The 13,771-nt window shown below is 47.5% G+C and overlaps 2 protein-coding genes across 3 annotated transcripts in view; one reads left to right on the top strand and one right to left on the bottom strand.

Annotated features, from left to right (window-relative positions):
* LOC129384343 (uncharacterized) overlaps positions 1–13,771 on the top strand; it is an 85,155-nt gene that overhangs the window by 55,641 nt on the left and 15,743 nt on the right. The window contains exon 3 of one of the 2 annotated variants that reach the window (XR_008612075.1): positions 4,913–5,189. Coding sequence is in view for 1 of the 2 variants with exons in the window: in XM_072289844.1 (XP_072145945.1) it covers positions 9,891–10,086 (196 nt within the window). In the remaining variant the exon portion in view is untranslated. Of the gene's footprint in view, positions 1–4,912; positions 5,190–9,890; positions 10,087–13,771 lie in introns of those variants that run through there. The other variant, XM_072289844.1, reaches the window with a different exon arrangement.
* LOC126529209 (cytochrome P450 3A41-like) overlaps positions 1–13,771 on the bottom strand; it is a 62,362-nt gene that overhangs the window by 44,768 nt on the left and 3,823 nt on the right. Inside the window, exon 2 of the mRNA XM_055069685.2 lies at positions 1,901–1,997. Within this exon, the coding sequence (XP_054925660.1) occupies positions 1,901–1,997 (97 nt within the window). The remainder of the gene's footprint in view (positions 1–1,900; positions 1,998–13,771) is intronic.

Genomic DNA, 13,771 nt, shown 5'->3' with positions numbered 1-13,771 from the left:
CGGCTCCTCGATTTTGATTGGCTAAAGCTGTGCCCAGTGCGTACGTCATTGGACGCACTCGACGGCGCAGCCAATGGTGAGGAGGCGGCGCTACATCGTCACTGTATAATTGAGCGCGCTGGCTTCCAATCGAAAACGTCCATCGAAAAGATTTCACTAAAGGGTGTATAATGGTTTCGCCTTCCCACACGTAAGTAGTCTAAAATGTCTCTGCCGAATTAGTTTGTGTTGCGCATATTAGACTGTTTCTTGGAGGCTGCAGGCTGACTGCGGCCTCACCAATGTCAACAAACCGTGAAATTTGCCTGTCCGTATTCTTCAGCCCCAATTTCCCATTTGTAGCCTCTCTTTACTGAACACGGAAACGTTAGGTTAAAACTTCTGCACAGGCAACAAACTGTCTTCTCAACTTCTGCTTGCAGTTTGCATATTATGCAAATTTTCGCAAACGGACGGCCAATAATTTTGTACGTAACCACGAACACAATTGCGGTTAGCACAGGGTTGATAAGCGGGGCCTTAGGATGCATGGTTGGCTCCAATGATGGCACTTTCGGTGGTGATGCTCACGGATCAGTGAAATACGCCGAAAGTATTGGTTGCTTGCGCTTGTACTATTTCTTACATTGTTAAGGCGAAAGACCTTATATGTCCCACGAAGCGAGAACGTCCGGTGTTAACGCCGGATGGCAAGAAACGCACGTGACCAAGTGATGACGTCACGTTGCCGGCGCTCGACCTCGTGTGGCTCGCACGACGAAATCCCGCAGTGAACAGCCACGGCATCGGATGCCGTGGCCCACACGCAACAAAGCCGGCGTACCTAGTGCGTGCGTACTTAGCGCGCACTAAAGGTGTACCTAACATGTACGTCATTGGCCACGTGATGGCGCAGCCAGCGGAGAAGAGGTAGTGCCACGTCTTGAATGCATAAAATGAGCACGCTGCCTCCAGTGTGTCACTTGCTCTCCGGAGTTCATCGGTGCTACTGCGATGCACTCATGACGCCAAATGATGAGTGCATAAGAACCACGGATCTGTGGCCAACGCATGCGCAAACAGCCACACTGAATCCGCAGAGACGAGTTTAATGCATGTAAGAAACATCCATAGAGAGCATTTCACCAGAGGAACTACAATACTTTCGCATTTCCACACGCACGCAACCTGAAGTGTGTCTGCAGGATTTTTTTTTTTTTTACACCCAAGCGACATTTCCGCGACATTGGTGTTGCCGATTTTGCCTGCTTCACGTAGTAGTTTTTTTATGAGTTTGTTTTGGACAGACATGTAGAAGGATACAAACTTGATTTTATTCTGGAACTCTCTCTTTTTCTCTCTCTCTCGCTCTCTGCTTCAGAGTACTTCTAAACAGGTAATTTCCTGGCTTCCTTTTCTATCATAAAACTTGCAACGGAAGGTTCGGACACGACGGGCGAATCGATTTAGTGATTAAAAAATTTATTTTTGTGAACACGTGACACAAAGTGCATTAAACTGTAGAATGAGGCTAAATTCGCGAAACATTATATAAAATTTAATAATGTGATCAGGTGTGGTACCCCTACTAGCGCGCGAATTGGAAAGAAAGGAAGAAATATGCAAGACTTTTCAAATATCTGCCGCGTCAAACCACGCACTTTTTTTCTGCTTTCCTGCACTACTGGCCACGACTGACCTTTCGCGTAACCCGAGTCTTCCGATCTTCGATATCGTCAGGTTTCACGCAAGAGCTGCGGACTAACTTGCTCCCGGACGGCCGAATTCGGCTGCTCGACAAAACGAATGAAAACCTAATCAACCACAACGACAGCGATGTGGTTGGCTGCGAACCCTTTACTATTGAGAACCTCGCGGCGCCTGCGGCTTTTGTCGCAGCTTTTCCTTTTTTTTTTCTCACCCGATGCCACAGCTGGTAGAAGTTTCCCGAGATCAGGCTTGGTTCGGGGCCAGGAATCCCTCGCTCTTTGAATATGTTGAATCTGTTTCGACGCCACCTGCGAACACGCAATGACAGGCTCGGTTAACAGTCAAGCTTCATCACACAAGGCAGGCAGTTGCGGCCACCTGCGAACACGCAATGACAGGCTCGGTTAACAGTCAAGCTTCATCACACAAGGCAGGCAGTTGCGGCCTCTTAAATCACTTAGTATCCAAGGGCCCTATTACGTAAAACTATTCCAATGTGTCTTTATTCCGATTTCCTGACCGCAAATTTACGCAAGCTTAGGGCGATGACCCGCAGCGTTGCCTGAACAGCCAAATCGAACGCTCTCCTCGTTTATAGAGGTCACTTCTGTTTGCTTTCAAAACGAGAAACGTTGCCTACATTGAGCGGTTTTTCATATCTAATTGGCTGACAAGAGGCGGCGAGCACGCTAAAGTGGAGAGGGTTTCGATGGGGCGAAGCCAGCGCACTGAAAATAGATAATTGGATGAAGAGGGTGGTGCCGGCGTCTGCGATTTGTCCGCTTTCCCTTAGCTTACAGTGGCTTGTCTTAAATTGCGGCGGTGTGCAACGGAAGGTCGTATACGTGCCGAAAGTGCGGGAAAACGTTACACGACCGCGCAAAAAGTTTTGTTATACGCAAACAAACCAATTTTATCCGGCATGTGCGAGTAGGCAGTGCCTGAGCGATCGGCGACAGCCTTCTTTTATTCCTGAAGTACTATAGCACCAAACAGACGACACAAGAAGAGACACGGACGTCTCTTCTTGTGTCGTCTGTTTGGCGCTATAGTAGTTCAGTAACATGCACCAGCTAACCCAACAAAAAGTTCTGCTGGAATTTCTTTTATTCCTTTCGGAACGGGGCAGCCTGCCGCTATCCAGAGAAAAATTCAATTTTGTTCGGCATATGAATGCATCTCTAACGCGTAGACATCACTTTGATGCAATGAGTTTTCATAGTTTTGCGACGTCGAGTGAAAGACAGGTGAGGTGGGTGCAGCCTGAACCGTTGTGAACAATAGCTGTGGGTAAATGGCGAAAAGGCGTCGAATCAGAAATAATTATTTTTCTTGTTCGGTCGAATCGTGCATAATCAGTGCGTATAAATGTCATGTCAGATTGGGAACTATCGCGGTGTTCGCGACGTCGCATGACAGGCGAAGTGGGAGTGGCCCAAAAACGTTTTTGACCAACCGCGTGGAGAGCTGATTGCAGAATTGGAATAGAAAAGTTTGGAATAGCTTTACCTTGTAGCGCTACAAATCGGGAATGTGTCGTGAGGGTGTCGCGCGAACTGAAAAAAAAAAAGAAAACGCAAACACAAAAGCGTGGGGGTGACGTGTTTTTATTGTTCTTATGTTTGCAATGTGAAAATAAACAAGGCTTATGGTGCTTAGCTTCCCTAAGCACCCGAATATCTGCGGGAGACGGCGTAATAAGTGACCGAGGATTAAGTGTAAACCCCATGCAAGCGATCTTGCACGCGACAGCGACAAGCGACGCGATGGAGATGGCTGTCGCGTTCGCTCGTCGCCTACAAGTTGCACCCCATGCGAGCGATGACTTCGAGCGACGTCTCCCCAGTGTTGCCGGTATGAGGGCAGCAATACAGGCGCCGAAACTAGCGTGACGCGTGCTTTATTAACTTAAGTTGATGTATTTTACTGTAAAAAGCAGGATAAAATATTTCTGAAAGTCTTGCAGTAGGTTCTTATCCTTGCACGTATAAAAATTCAATCGTTTGCTCGTTCCGTACGGCAATCGGAAGTACTGGAGTTATGTACATCCAGTTCCGGCTTTGCGCTATTGTCTAGTCGCTCATAGCACTTCCGGGCGACGAGCGACGAATTCTAGATTTGCAGAACCGAGCGATCGCGCGACAAGACCAAGCGATCTGTTCACGCGACGGCCCGATCCGTCGCTCGAAGCCGTCGCTCGTCGCTGTCGCGCACAAAATCGCGCTCATGGGGTTTAGCCTTTAAGCTAAATCTCTTGCAGATATTTACTTCCCTCACGAAGCTCTTCACGCAATATCATTTTTTTTTCGTTCGGGATACGGATCCATAGGAACGAGGCCACCGAGGTTGGCAATCGAACTAGAGACCAGGGGCTCCACAGCTGAATGCGGCAACCACTGAGCTTTTATGAAGAAAACAAAAATTTGATGCTGTGCGACAGACACCTTGCAATATATTCCTTGGCAGGATCACTCCGTCGTGTAGGATATCAAGAAAGCACTCGTTTTACACCGAGCATCACCTCGTTCCTTTGTGGCCACGAATAAGAGATTAGAAAGAAAATGCAGATCCAACGCACATGTTTGGAATCTCTGCAGAGCGAATGTATATCATCAAGGGGTTAAAGAAACGCTATCTACAATAAATTTGTCATTATTGAGTCTTTGGCGTAAAAGAAACTAGCACGTGCTTGTGTTTTCGTGCACTACGCAATGTGACAAATCCTATATTGTCTTGTATTTGTTTGTTTCTTCGAATTTATTTTAAGTACACGAATTGCTTCTCGGCCGATCCTCCACGGTGGGCATGTACCAGTGTACCGCCCGCTTTTTGCCGAACGCCAGTTGTGGTTATGTTGCCTATAGTATGAAATAATCATCATCAACCAAGGCGTGGCGGCCATCAGAAATAGCTAATTGGAGTTGGCACGTATGTGCGCTGCGAAACATCGTTTTATAAAATTTATAGTGAAACCGTGCCGGTAAACACATGGCTGCAGAAAAAAGGGTATATTTTTGTCTCGTGTGAACTGCAATCTTTGTGGTGTCCCAGAGACAGTTGAACATTGTTTCATTAGTTGCGAAGATGCAATCCTATTTAGGGATGAGCTCTCGCAGACGCTGCAAAGAAAGACTTGGAAATCAACCCTCATACCCTGCGATACCTGCTGCCGACCTACAATAATAATGTACCTTCTTATGTGTTTTTTTTTTATTTCTCATAGGAAGGCACAGCTTGTGGAAAGCACGGACGATGGCCGGCAGCGCCTAACCGATCGTGCCATCAAGGCCGCATTTCATTCAGATGGCTGTACACCTAAGGCACGTTTGCGCGCAATGCGATACTCAATCGGACTGGCAATCGGACTGGCAAAACCTACATTTCCACCTAAAGCATGAACAGTGCTTGTGATTGTGCCCTTCTGTGCCTGTGACTGTTGTTGTGTCCGCAACTCAGTAGCCATGCACATTTGCTGAACATAAAAGTGTGTCACACGTTACTGTAATAAAAAGCATGATAAAAAAGATGCGATTGTGACCCCTAGTGTTTATAGCACTGGGCGGCTGCACTGAGGAGCTGAGGTTCGAGTTGCACCGCCGAACGCGGCTCGTATAATTTAAGAGTCAGGGGTAACTTACCCGGCGACCACTTGAACAGTGACTGACCGGCCGAACCGGGTAAAACTATGGGATGGTATACGCGAACGCTGTGAGCGCATTCTCTTCTTAAACGTATTCTTCTTTAATACAGTAGGTAATACGTAGAAAAACATTGGACTGTCGCGTATATCAGGAAAAGAAGAAACAATTCGAAGCTGGTGTTTTCCCTTCTACCTTCCTGTCGTTCTGTTTTTATTTTAGTGTTGCATGAGGAAGTAAGCGAAATAAAGCACGCTTCATGAGAAGACGCGCAAGCATCGAGGTCTATCGGGCAAGCACCGCGAGAATTGTTGGTGCTCGTCGCCTTGTCGTTATTTCTCACAAACATCACCGCCTGCTGCTGGGTCTCGCGAAAGAGTCCATCCATTATACGCCCAGCGCGGTCAGTTGCAGAAGCCGTGTTACGAGACGCCGGGAAGACGTTGCGACTGCAAGATGGCTTCGCGCCAATGAAAAATTTGCACTTGGCGTACATTTGCTTCTGGCGACAACGTTGAGAAATGGCGCGTGGTTTGGTCGGCATCGAAGTCACTTAGACGCCGTTTTCATGTGCTAACGAACCTTCGCATTGTCGCAGCTTGTCAGTGTCGTATTTTCCGTCCATACTGCGCCTCCGGTCCGGATGAGGCTCAAGGTCACGCGGTACTTCGAAGCTCAAACACTGGGCTATCCTTTAGAGTCGTTGCTGTCCCCTCTTATACAACGCCAGGCAATGTCTGTAACTTTGTAACTCCTACACTCGTATTCTCAAACAGACCTTGACTCGGAGCTCTTTCTCCACCCCACCTAGTTGAGGAACCCGCCGTGGTTGCTCACTGGCTATGGTGTTGGGCTGCTGAGCACGAGGTCGCGGAATGGAATCCCGGCCACGGCGGCCGCATTTCGATGGGGGCGAAGTGCGAAAACAACCGTGCACTTTGATTTGGTTGCACCTTAAAGAACCCCCAGGGGCTCGAAATTTCCGGAGTCCTCCACTACGGCGTGCCTCATAATCAGATCGTGGTTCTGTCACGTAATACCACATTTTTCAATTTTTAATTAACCGAGTTGAGCAGAGCGCGATCCCTCGACTGAATGAGAGGCCACACTTCTCAAGAATTGGCGTGAACGATCATGCAGCGCAGTTATCAATTCTGTCAATGGATAGCGTTGCTTTCAATTTTCTTAAGACTAGATGGAGTGTTTAGTAGGAGAACGTTCTAGAGCACGGGGGTTAATCTCGTTCTACTTTGGTTCTACCCATAATTTTAAACTGTTTTGCAATGCATTGCGCTTTCTTAACTGAAATGGCGTTCCACGTCAAATCGCAAAATATGAAGAACCATGTTCTGTACATTTGAACTTCCACCTTTTTAAATTTATTAAAACAATAAATATTCGCAACTAAGTCCACAATGACATAACCACTGGCGTTCGGAAGTGTTCCACATACATGTACCTATTATTTAGTACATTCTGCAGCAAGAATATGTTGGACATCTTCCCGCATTCTTAACGATGATTCCAGAGTAGCAGATGCTAGTTACAAAGTATGTGAAACACTGTCCCGAACAACAGTGGCTACTGCACTGATATGTATAGTATCGCATATTTACCGCAACGCGAATTTAACGATAAAGCTTTCAAATTTCTGGAACGCCGTTTCATTTGTGTAAACGGGGAATGTCAGCAAACACTTTACAGCGAAGCGGTCTATGGCTAGGAGCCCACGATTTCCTCGTCGCATATCGTCGACTGAAAACAATGCTGGGCCGGTCCCGGCGGCTGTGCAGGTCAGAGCAATGCTTCACATCCCCGTGAGGCAGGGGCTATCTATACACGCACTCAGCAAGCGGAAGCGTGCAGTGCATACATTCTTTGGAATCACGCGTACAACGTACAGAACGGCGTGCGTTTCGACAAATAACAAGCTTAGAACGAGCATCCGAACCGCGTACGACAAGGCGTTCCCGACAACAACGCGAAGTATGCCGCCCTCCCCGCATACATTTCCCGGTAAAGATTGCCGTTGCGCAAGCCGCCAGCGTGACGGAAATGATCTTTCCCCAGACATTCCCACGCGCGTTAATGCTTTCTTTTTGTACCTGTACGCATCAAGAAAATATTGATAACAACACTACCTTAGTAGCGACCACTGAGTGACCACCATCACGCAGGCCCTTACTAGAACGCTAGAAATATTAGCGGTATCCATCTCGGGGGCGTTTACAAGTACCTGCTGCAACGTCCTCGAAGCTCGAATTCTTGCGTCCTCGTAATTAGTTTTAATGCGAACAGAATTCTTGGCGTTGTCAGAACAGTTTTTCCACATGATGAAATGTTTTAGCGAAGTGTCCTGAACTGACGGGAGTAACCGGCGTTCCGGCAAGGCTACGCGCTGATATAGGAGTTTTGAATAAATCGTCCGTACACAGGAATCGTTTCTTTTGTTGGTCGGCTAAAATAAGAGCACTAAGGAATATTCCGCTGGTAGTTTTCCCTGGTTGGCGGTTTGCATCACATTCGGGTGGATCTTTCAGTGCACCCCACTTCAGTTCAGAGCCCTCGGAGGCGCTCTCATTTTCGACCTGGGAGCGCGACCGAGATCTGGTGGAGTTACCGTCACGTGGTTCCTGTAGCTGCCGTTGCTCCCTTGGCGCATGGAGGAAGGAAAGCGTGCGGAAGGCCCCTACCTTTCCGGATGAGTTAGTTTGTCGGAAGTCACAGTGTGTGTTTTTTTTTCGCGAAGGAGCACCGGGTCTGGTATTCCCAACATCTTCCTTTCCATAGAAACCGCACTCGTGAAGTTCTCGCTGCTGCTCTCGGCCTCCAAAAAGAGAGATCAGATTTTCAGTGCGGGTCCTTGGCGGAGCACGTTCCGTTCGCGAGACAAGCTGTGTTTGGAGTGTGGTGAGTTAAGTTTAAAGTTATGTTTTGGGGCCGATGAGAGTAAGGCGTCAGCCAGCAACGAGTAATCAGGGCGCGTCTCTTCGTCGTCTTCCTCATAGTGCCACAGAAAAACACAGAAGCGTGCCTGCTTCACTAAGCATGCTGCATAAATTCCGCAGGTTTGGTTCGGACGCGCGTCAGCAGCGCAATGTTCCGGTGGCTAGTAGCAATGCAAGCCTAAAGCTCGTGCCCTCTGCTCCGACGACCTGATTTTAGGCGCAAAGGTGGCTGTACTTTCGGCATCAAAAGCGTGCATTATATATGTCCCTCATATCACGGCCGCTGGATAAAAAAAAAAGGCCGTGTTCATATTTGGTTTCTTTCCTCCATGGCGTGACGTCTGCTCCAGAAGTGCGTCGGCACCGGTGCGATGGGCGTTTCTACTTTGGAACAGAAGACGCCCAGACCTGTTTCCTCTCAGATAGCTCTGGCTTGCGGCCGCACCTTCGTTTTGGTCACGCTTCTGTGGCTCCGGTCCCGAGCAACATTATCACCGTAAGGAGCAGCCGAACGTATACCGTTCATTTCAGCACACACGAATGATTTACGTCCAAGATAAAACTGCCAACCCTGCGATTGTGCGAGGTTCTGCTCGAGTGCGGTTCCACTTAGCTAGGGTTGCCTCTGACTTATTTTGTTATAGCGCAAGCTTGACACGGACAGCAGAAGGCACAGCTGACACACACAGCGTGAGCGATGTGTGGCTCAGATGTGCCTTCTGTTGTCCGTGTCAAGCTTGCGCTATAACAAAATGAGATATGCCGTACCAACAAGCCCCTGTTGCTATCCTCATTGCCTCTGACGTTCCTCGCGGAACGCTCTAGAGACGCACATTGCACTCCCACCGCTCTGCACGAAGAAAACAAAATTGGAGAGGCCATTACGCCACGCAGCCAGCCTTGGCAAGCGAACGCTCCGTGAGGCCAGTCCCTTTGCCCAACACATGACCTCGTGCGTCGAAATCATGGAGCAAGAATCGAGACATGTCGACATAGAGGAAGCTTTTCCTTCCTCCATGCGAATACATTTGTATCGGAAAAAAAATCTGCCAGGAGTACTAAAGCCTATCGCGTGCTCTGACGCACTCTCCCTGTTTTCACCACGTGTTGGGGCAACACTCTTGGCTTCAATCACGTTGCACGATGCTGCCGCGAACCCTTTAACGCGATAGCGTTTACTCCCACGTGTCGGAGAAAATCGGATGTTGGCGTCGACGTCGATGGTGTTCTCCGTCATAGAACAGTCATCCCGAACCACGCAGGCTCTAATTGAATGAATGAATGAATGAATGAACTAAGTGGATTTCTCAAAGTAAACTGCATCAGAGAATTCGCGAAGTACGAGTCGCACACAACCTACATGATAACGTCGGATCGTAATTTGATTATACGAGAAAGCATTATTCTGTTACGGTGACAAGCAAACAGAAACCCACTTTTTCAGCTGCCGTTTCAGGTGTGTCTTAGTGGCCGCAGACGCTAGGTGTGCATACTAGGGGCACCTAGTGAGTGGGTTATTGTGTTGAACTTAAGTTGGCTACAGTTCTGATGAACGCTATCGTGTTCCGCTTAAGCTTAAGCGTCCTCAAAGTTCTTTTCTCTTACTTCCTTCAAGGTCCTACGCACCTGCAGATTTCTAGAGACGCACATCGAGGCGCGCTGAGAACACGTCATTGTCCGGGACTTCTTCACATCAAAAGGTCCCACCACTTCGCCGCTCGTCAAGATGCCCCGTCCCAAGAACAACACGCGTACAGCCAGCGTATCCTGGATAACAAACAGCCCAGTGCACTCTGCTGTATTCCATCATGGTACGTGAAGCAAAATTTCTATCGCCAAGCCCGGCGTGTCGAACGCAGAGACGACAAAATCACCGCGGCTTACACGGGAGCGTGCAAATGAGATTCTACGGCGGTCGAGAAAGGTAGCATGACGTCACGGATTTAAGCGCACGGGCCTTGCGCCGTCAAGGAGGCGTTGTTATAGCCCCGAGTATGGCGTAATAGCGTGGCCCAAGCGAAGACCAGCACAAGCGGCAACGCACTGGGGCCGTCCGCCGCTGCCATGCGGAGAAGCGACGCAAAATCCGCGCCGCTCGGTTTGAGCAAAAACGGGTCGACGAACGTGACAGCCGAGCTGCCGAAACGGGAGGTGATCTTTACAGCACGTGGCCACCTGGGACCCCGCTCTGCGCGTGCACCTTTTTGTCATGAATATCAACTTCAGTAAAACATCCGAATCAATATTTTACATTAAGTCAAGGCATCATGAAGACATCAATCAAAAGAAAGTGCCGTTATTCAATGTTCTGCGGGCTACTAAAGTGGCATCTACTTATAACCATTCGAATGCGCTGCGCATCGCGTCTTTCCACTTCCCCTGACGGGTGAGCTCTGTGTCAGACTTTGCAGTGAATTGTAGCAAAAAAATTACCATGAACTACAGAAGTCAAAGGGGATAATCATATGCAGGTTTACAGCAGCGCAGCCTCCGTTGCCGCAGCTTTCCGCAGCTTTCGTGCGGTGGAGTCGGCGGCGGTCATAGGGTAGCGACGGCAGAGTGGGTGGCGCGTACTGCAAAGATCACTTTCCCGCCAAAACGGACCAGCATAGGACTGCCAATTTGGAGTAGAAGCGACGCATTGACGAACCCCGCTAGGCTGCAAAAAATATGGCAGCCAGTTGGAGCACACTTTTCCGCCCGAGCACCCGTGCACCCTTAAGCTGGAGCCGACAGTTAGTGTAGACCCTTTGTGTCCGCGATGTGGCAGAAGTGCGCACAAGAACCCAGATAACTTACGGCAAGCCAGCCATTCTCGATAGTCCAGTTAGCCAAAAAAGAAGTATTTTGTTGCATACTATACTGCGCGCACAAATCCTCGATGTTTTCAGATATAAAGGACGTGCGCCGCGCTTCGAGCTCATGCGATGGCTGTTTTTTGTTGCACTTAACGATACAATTCACTTGTCAAACACTGCAACTCTGCCGCAAAACTCGTGCCAGCTGGAGGGTCCTATAAATTTATAGGCTATTGTAACTTGCGTTGCTTCCGGAGGGCTTAAGCAGAAGCCTTCTGGGAACTCTGTAAGCACGAAAAGGGTCTATACTTCCAGGGGCATTTCCCCAATGGACCCGTTCGATACCTCTTGCAGCGTTCACGATCGCCTTCGGTTGGTCTCGAACGTTGCACCTGTCCAAGAACGTATGAAGTGTAAAAAGTTTATAAGAAGCGCGCGCAGAGCAACAGACACCCTTTCAGTGTGCATTAAATCCTTTTCATCTCAAACGAGTGTTATTCTTATTACCTCGACAATTACGGTAGATGAATCATGTCCCTATTAGTTCCCTTGAAGTTGCTCTAGAATGTTTGAAGGAAAGTTGAGAAAAGCATGAAATGAAGGGCTTATCATCCCTAAGGTAAACAGCGGACTATGGTAGATGCCGTATTGCGGTGGAATACAGATTGGACTTGGGCCACTTGCATTTTTTTTTTCGCGTGAACCTAATTCTAAGCACAAGAGCGTTTATGTATTCAGGCGGCTTCGAAGCTAAATGGTGCTGTCTCGGCATTATCATTATCAAGCACGATATTAGGCTAAGTTGCAGAACGCCCTTGAGCTACATCGGCAGGTGAAGAAACACTTGAACAGTGAAGTGATATTAGTGCCAGGGAACTTTTTTTTGGTCCTCCCAGGGGCACAGAAACTGTGGGCAGAAGCATACCGACAGGGTAAGAAAAAAAGTAATCATACATGCTAACAGATCACGAATGTTTCAGTATGCAGCCGGCTCTATCGTTTCTATATGAGTAAGAAAAAGGCAATTTATCCGCAAATGAAGGTCGCGTTTCACTCAACATTTGAGAAACATATGGCTGTATACTCATGTTACTTTCACACGGTTTTTCTTTCTTTATATGCTCAGAATTCAGCACCACGTGTGCTTAAAAAGTGGGTTAAGGTAAGGACAGACTAAAGGGAGGTCCGGGCGATGTTGAGTTTTCAACAACAGTTTTATATGAGGTGGAAAAGGAATCAACAAAGGAATCAACCCTCGTTTTGCGAAACTTAGTGCGGATTTCTTTGAAAACAATTCTTATTTCACCCTACAGTTGGTAAAGAGCGTTTTAACGACTTGCAGGTTTTACAAATTCCAAGGCCTATCACTCGAACATTGCCGCATCGACTGCCGTCAAAAATTTTTCTCCGCATCTACTTTCGTGTTTGAGTAACTGCCTCTGACTGAATCTGAGATCGGCGTTATTTTTGGGCCAGTTTAGTTAAGCCTACGAAGCTGAACAATATTTCTGCCAAATATTGAGAAGGTTTCTCGCCAACTAAAAAGAGAAGTATGCAACCAAACAACGTATTTATTTCGTTATAAAATCTATTAAATACCAAAATTGCTAAATATACCGTTAATTGGAACATTTTAGAAGCGTGTTAAAAAAAGTATTCATCCCCAATTTTTATAAAGACCTTTGTAGAATACCTCTCATGACTGGTGAATCTATTACTGCGAGAACATAATGCATTATGCTAGTTTGGGTGAGAAAACGGACCCTATTTTGGGACCCACGTATGGTAATACCAACGATGTGTCTCATTCTAGCAATAAAATAAAAATCCCGCTCGTATTGAACTCTGTGCTCATCCTTTTTGTTGTAGTAAAGAAAGATTGACTCAGATTGTGTCTGTGCTTGCCTCTTTTCAGCCATGAAATGAGTTGAGCTTGAGTTTTCAGGGCTCCCGCATACATATTCCTACCACGGTACGTTCAGGTATAGCAAGCCCTCGAGGCAGCGTAGGGCAAATATTTAAAGACTAGTCGGGGGAACCTATTTCTAGAATTGATGTCTAATTACGTGCGCTATCTTAAATGCTCCCCGTTTACATGAACGATGTACCAGCCCAGTGGGAAACCACGATGAAGCTACTGCAGCCGTTGAGACGCAGGGCGTGTTCAGATGAGGACAGTCGCACAACGGGCCCTGAGTATTCTGAATTTCTCAATTAAACCTTACATAAGGCTTGACAATCGTTCCAGACCGCGGAACTGCGAATACTTTTCGAACATGCGTTTTTTATTGTTTTTCGCAGAAGAAAATTCTAACTGAGAGGAGATGCAGAAATCTCGTTATCGAGTCGCAAAACGTTTCAGTATGCAGCCGGCTCTATCGTTTCTATATGAGTAAGAAAAAGGCAATTTATCGCTTTTCCAATTTCTTGCGCTGGGCGGTGGGTACACTCTGTTGTACGCGCGCGGTGGCCTTTTGACTCTACATCTATGCCCCATCTCACGCGTGGTTAGCGTATACTGAATTTAATGAATCTTCGCCCGGCAATACGCGAGAAAACTGGATGAATATTTGAACGTTTTCTTTTTTGTTTTTTGAGGCACTTTGGATAAAGGATTCAACATCAGTTTTTGTTTGCTCCGTTGGTCGTTAAGTGCTAGACCGTTTAAAAAATAGTGCGTTCACCAATTTCTTGCTTT

This window comes from Dermacentor andersoni, chromosome 8 (assembly GCF_023375885.2).
Source record: "Dermacentor andersoni chromosome 8, qqDerAnde1_hic_scaffold, whole genome shotgun sequence".
Lineage (NCBI taxonomy): Eukaryota > Metazoa > Arthropoda > Arachnida > Ixodida > Ixodidae > Dermacentor > Dermacentor andersoni.
Note: the sequence above shows the minus strand (reverse complement) of the source record. Positions and strands in the feature narration are given on the sequence as shown.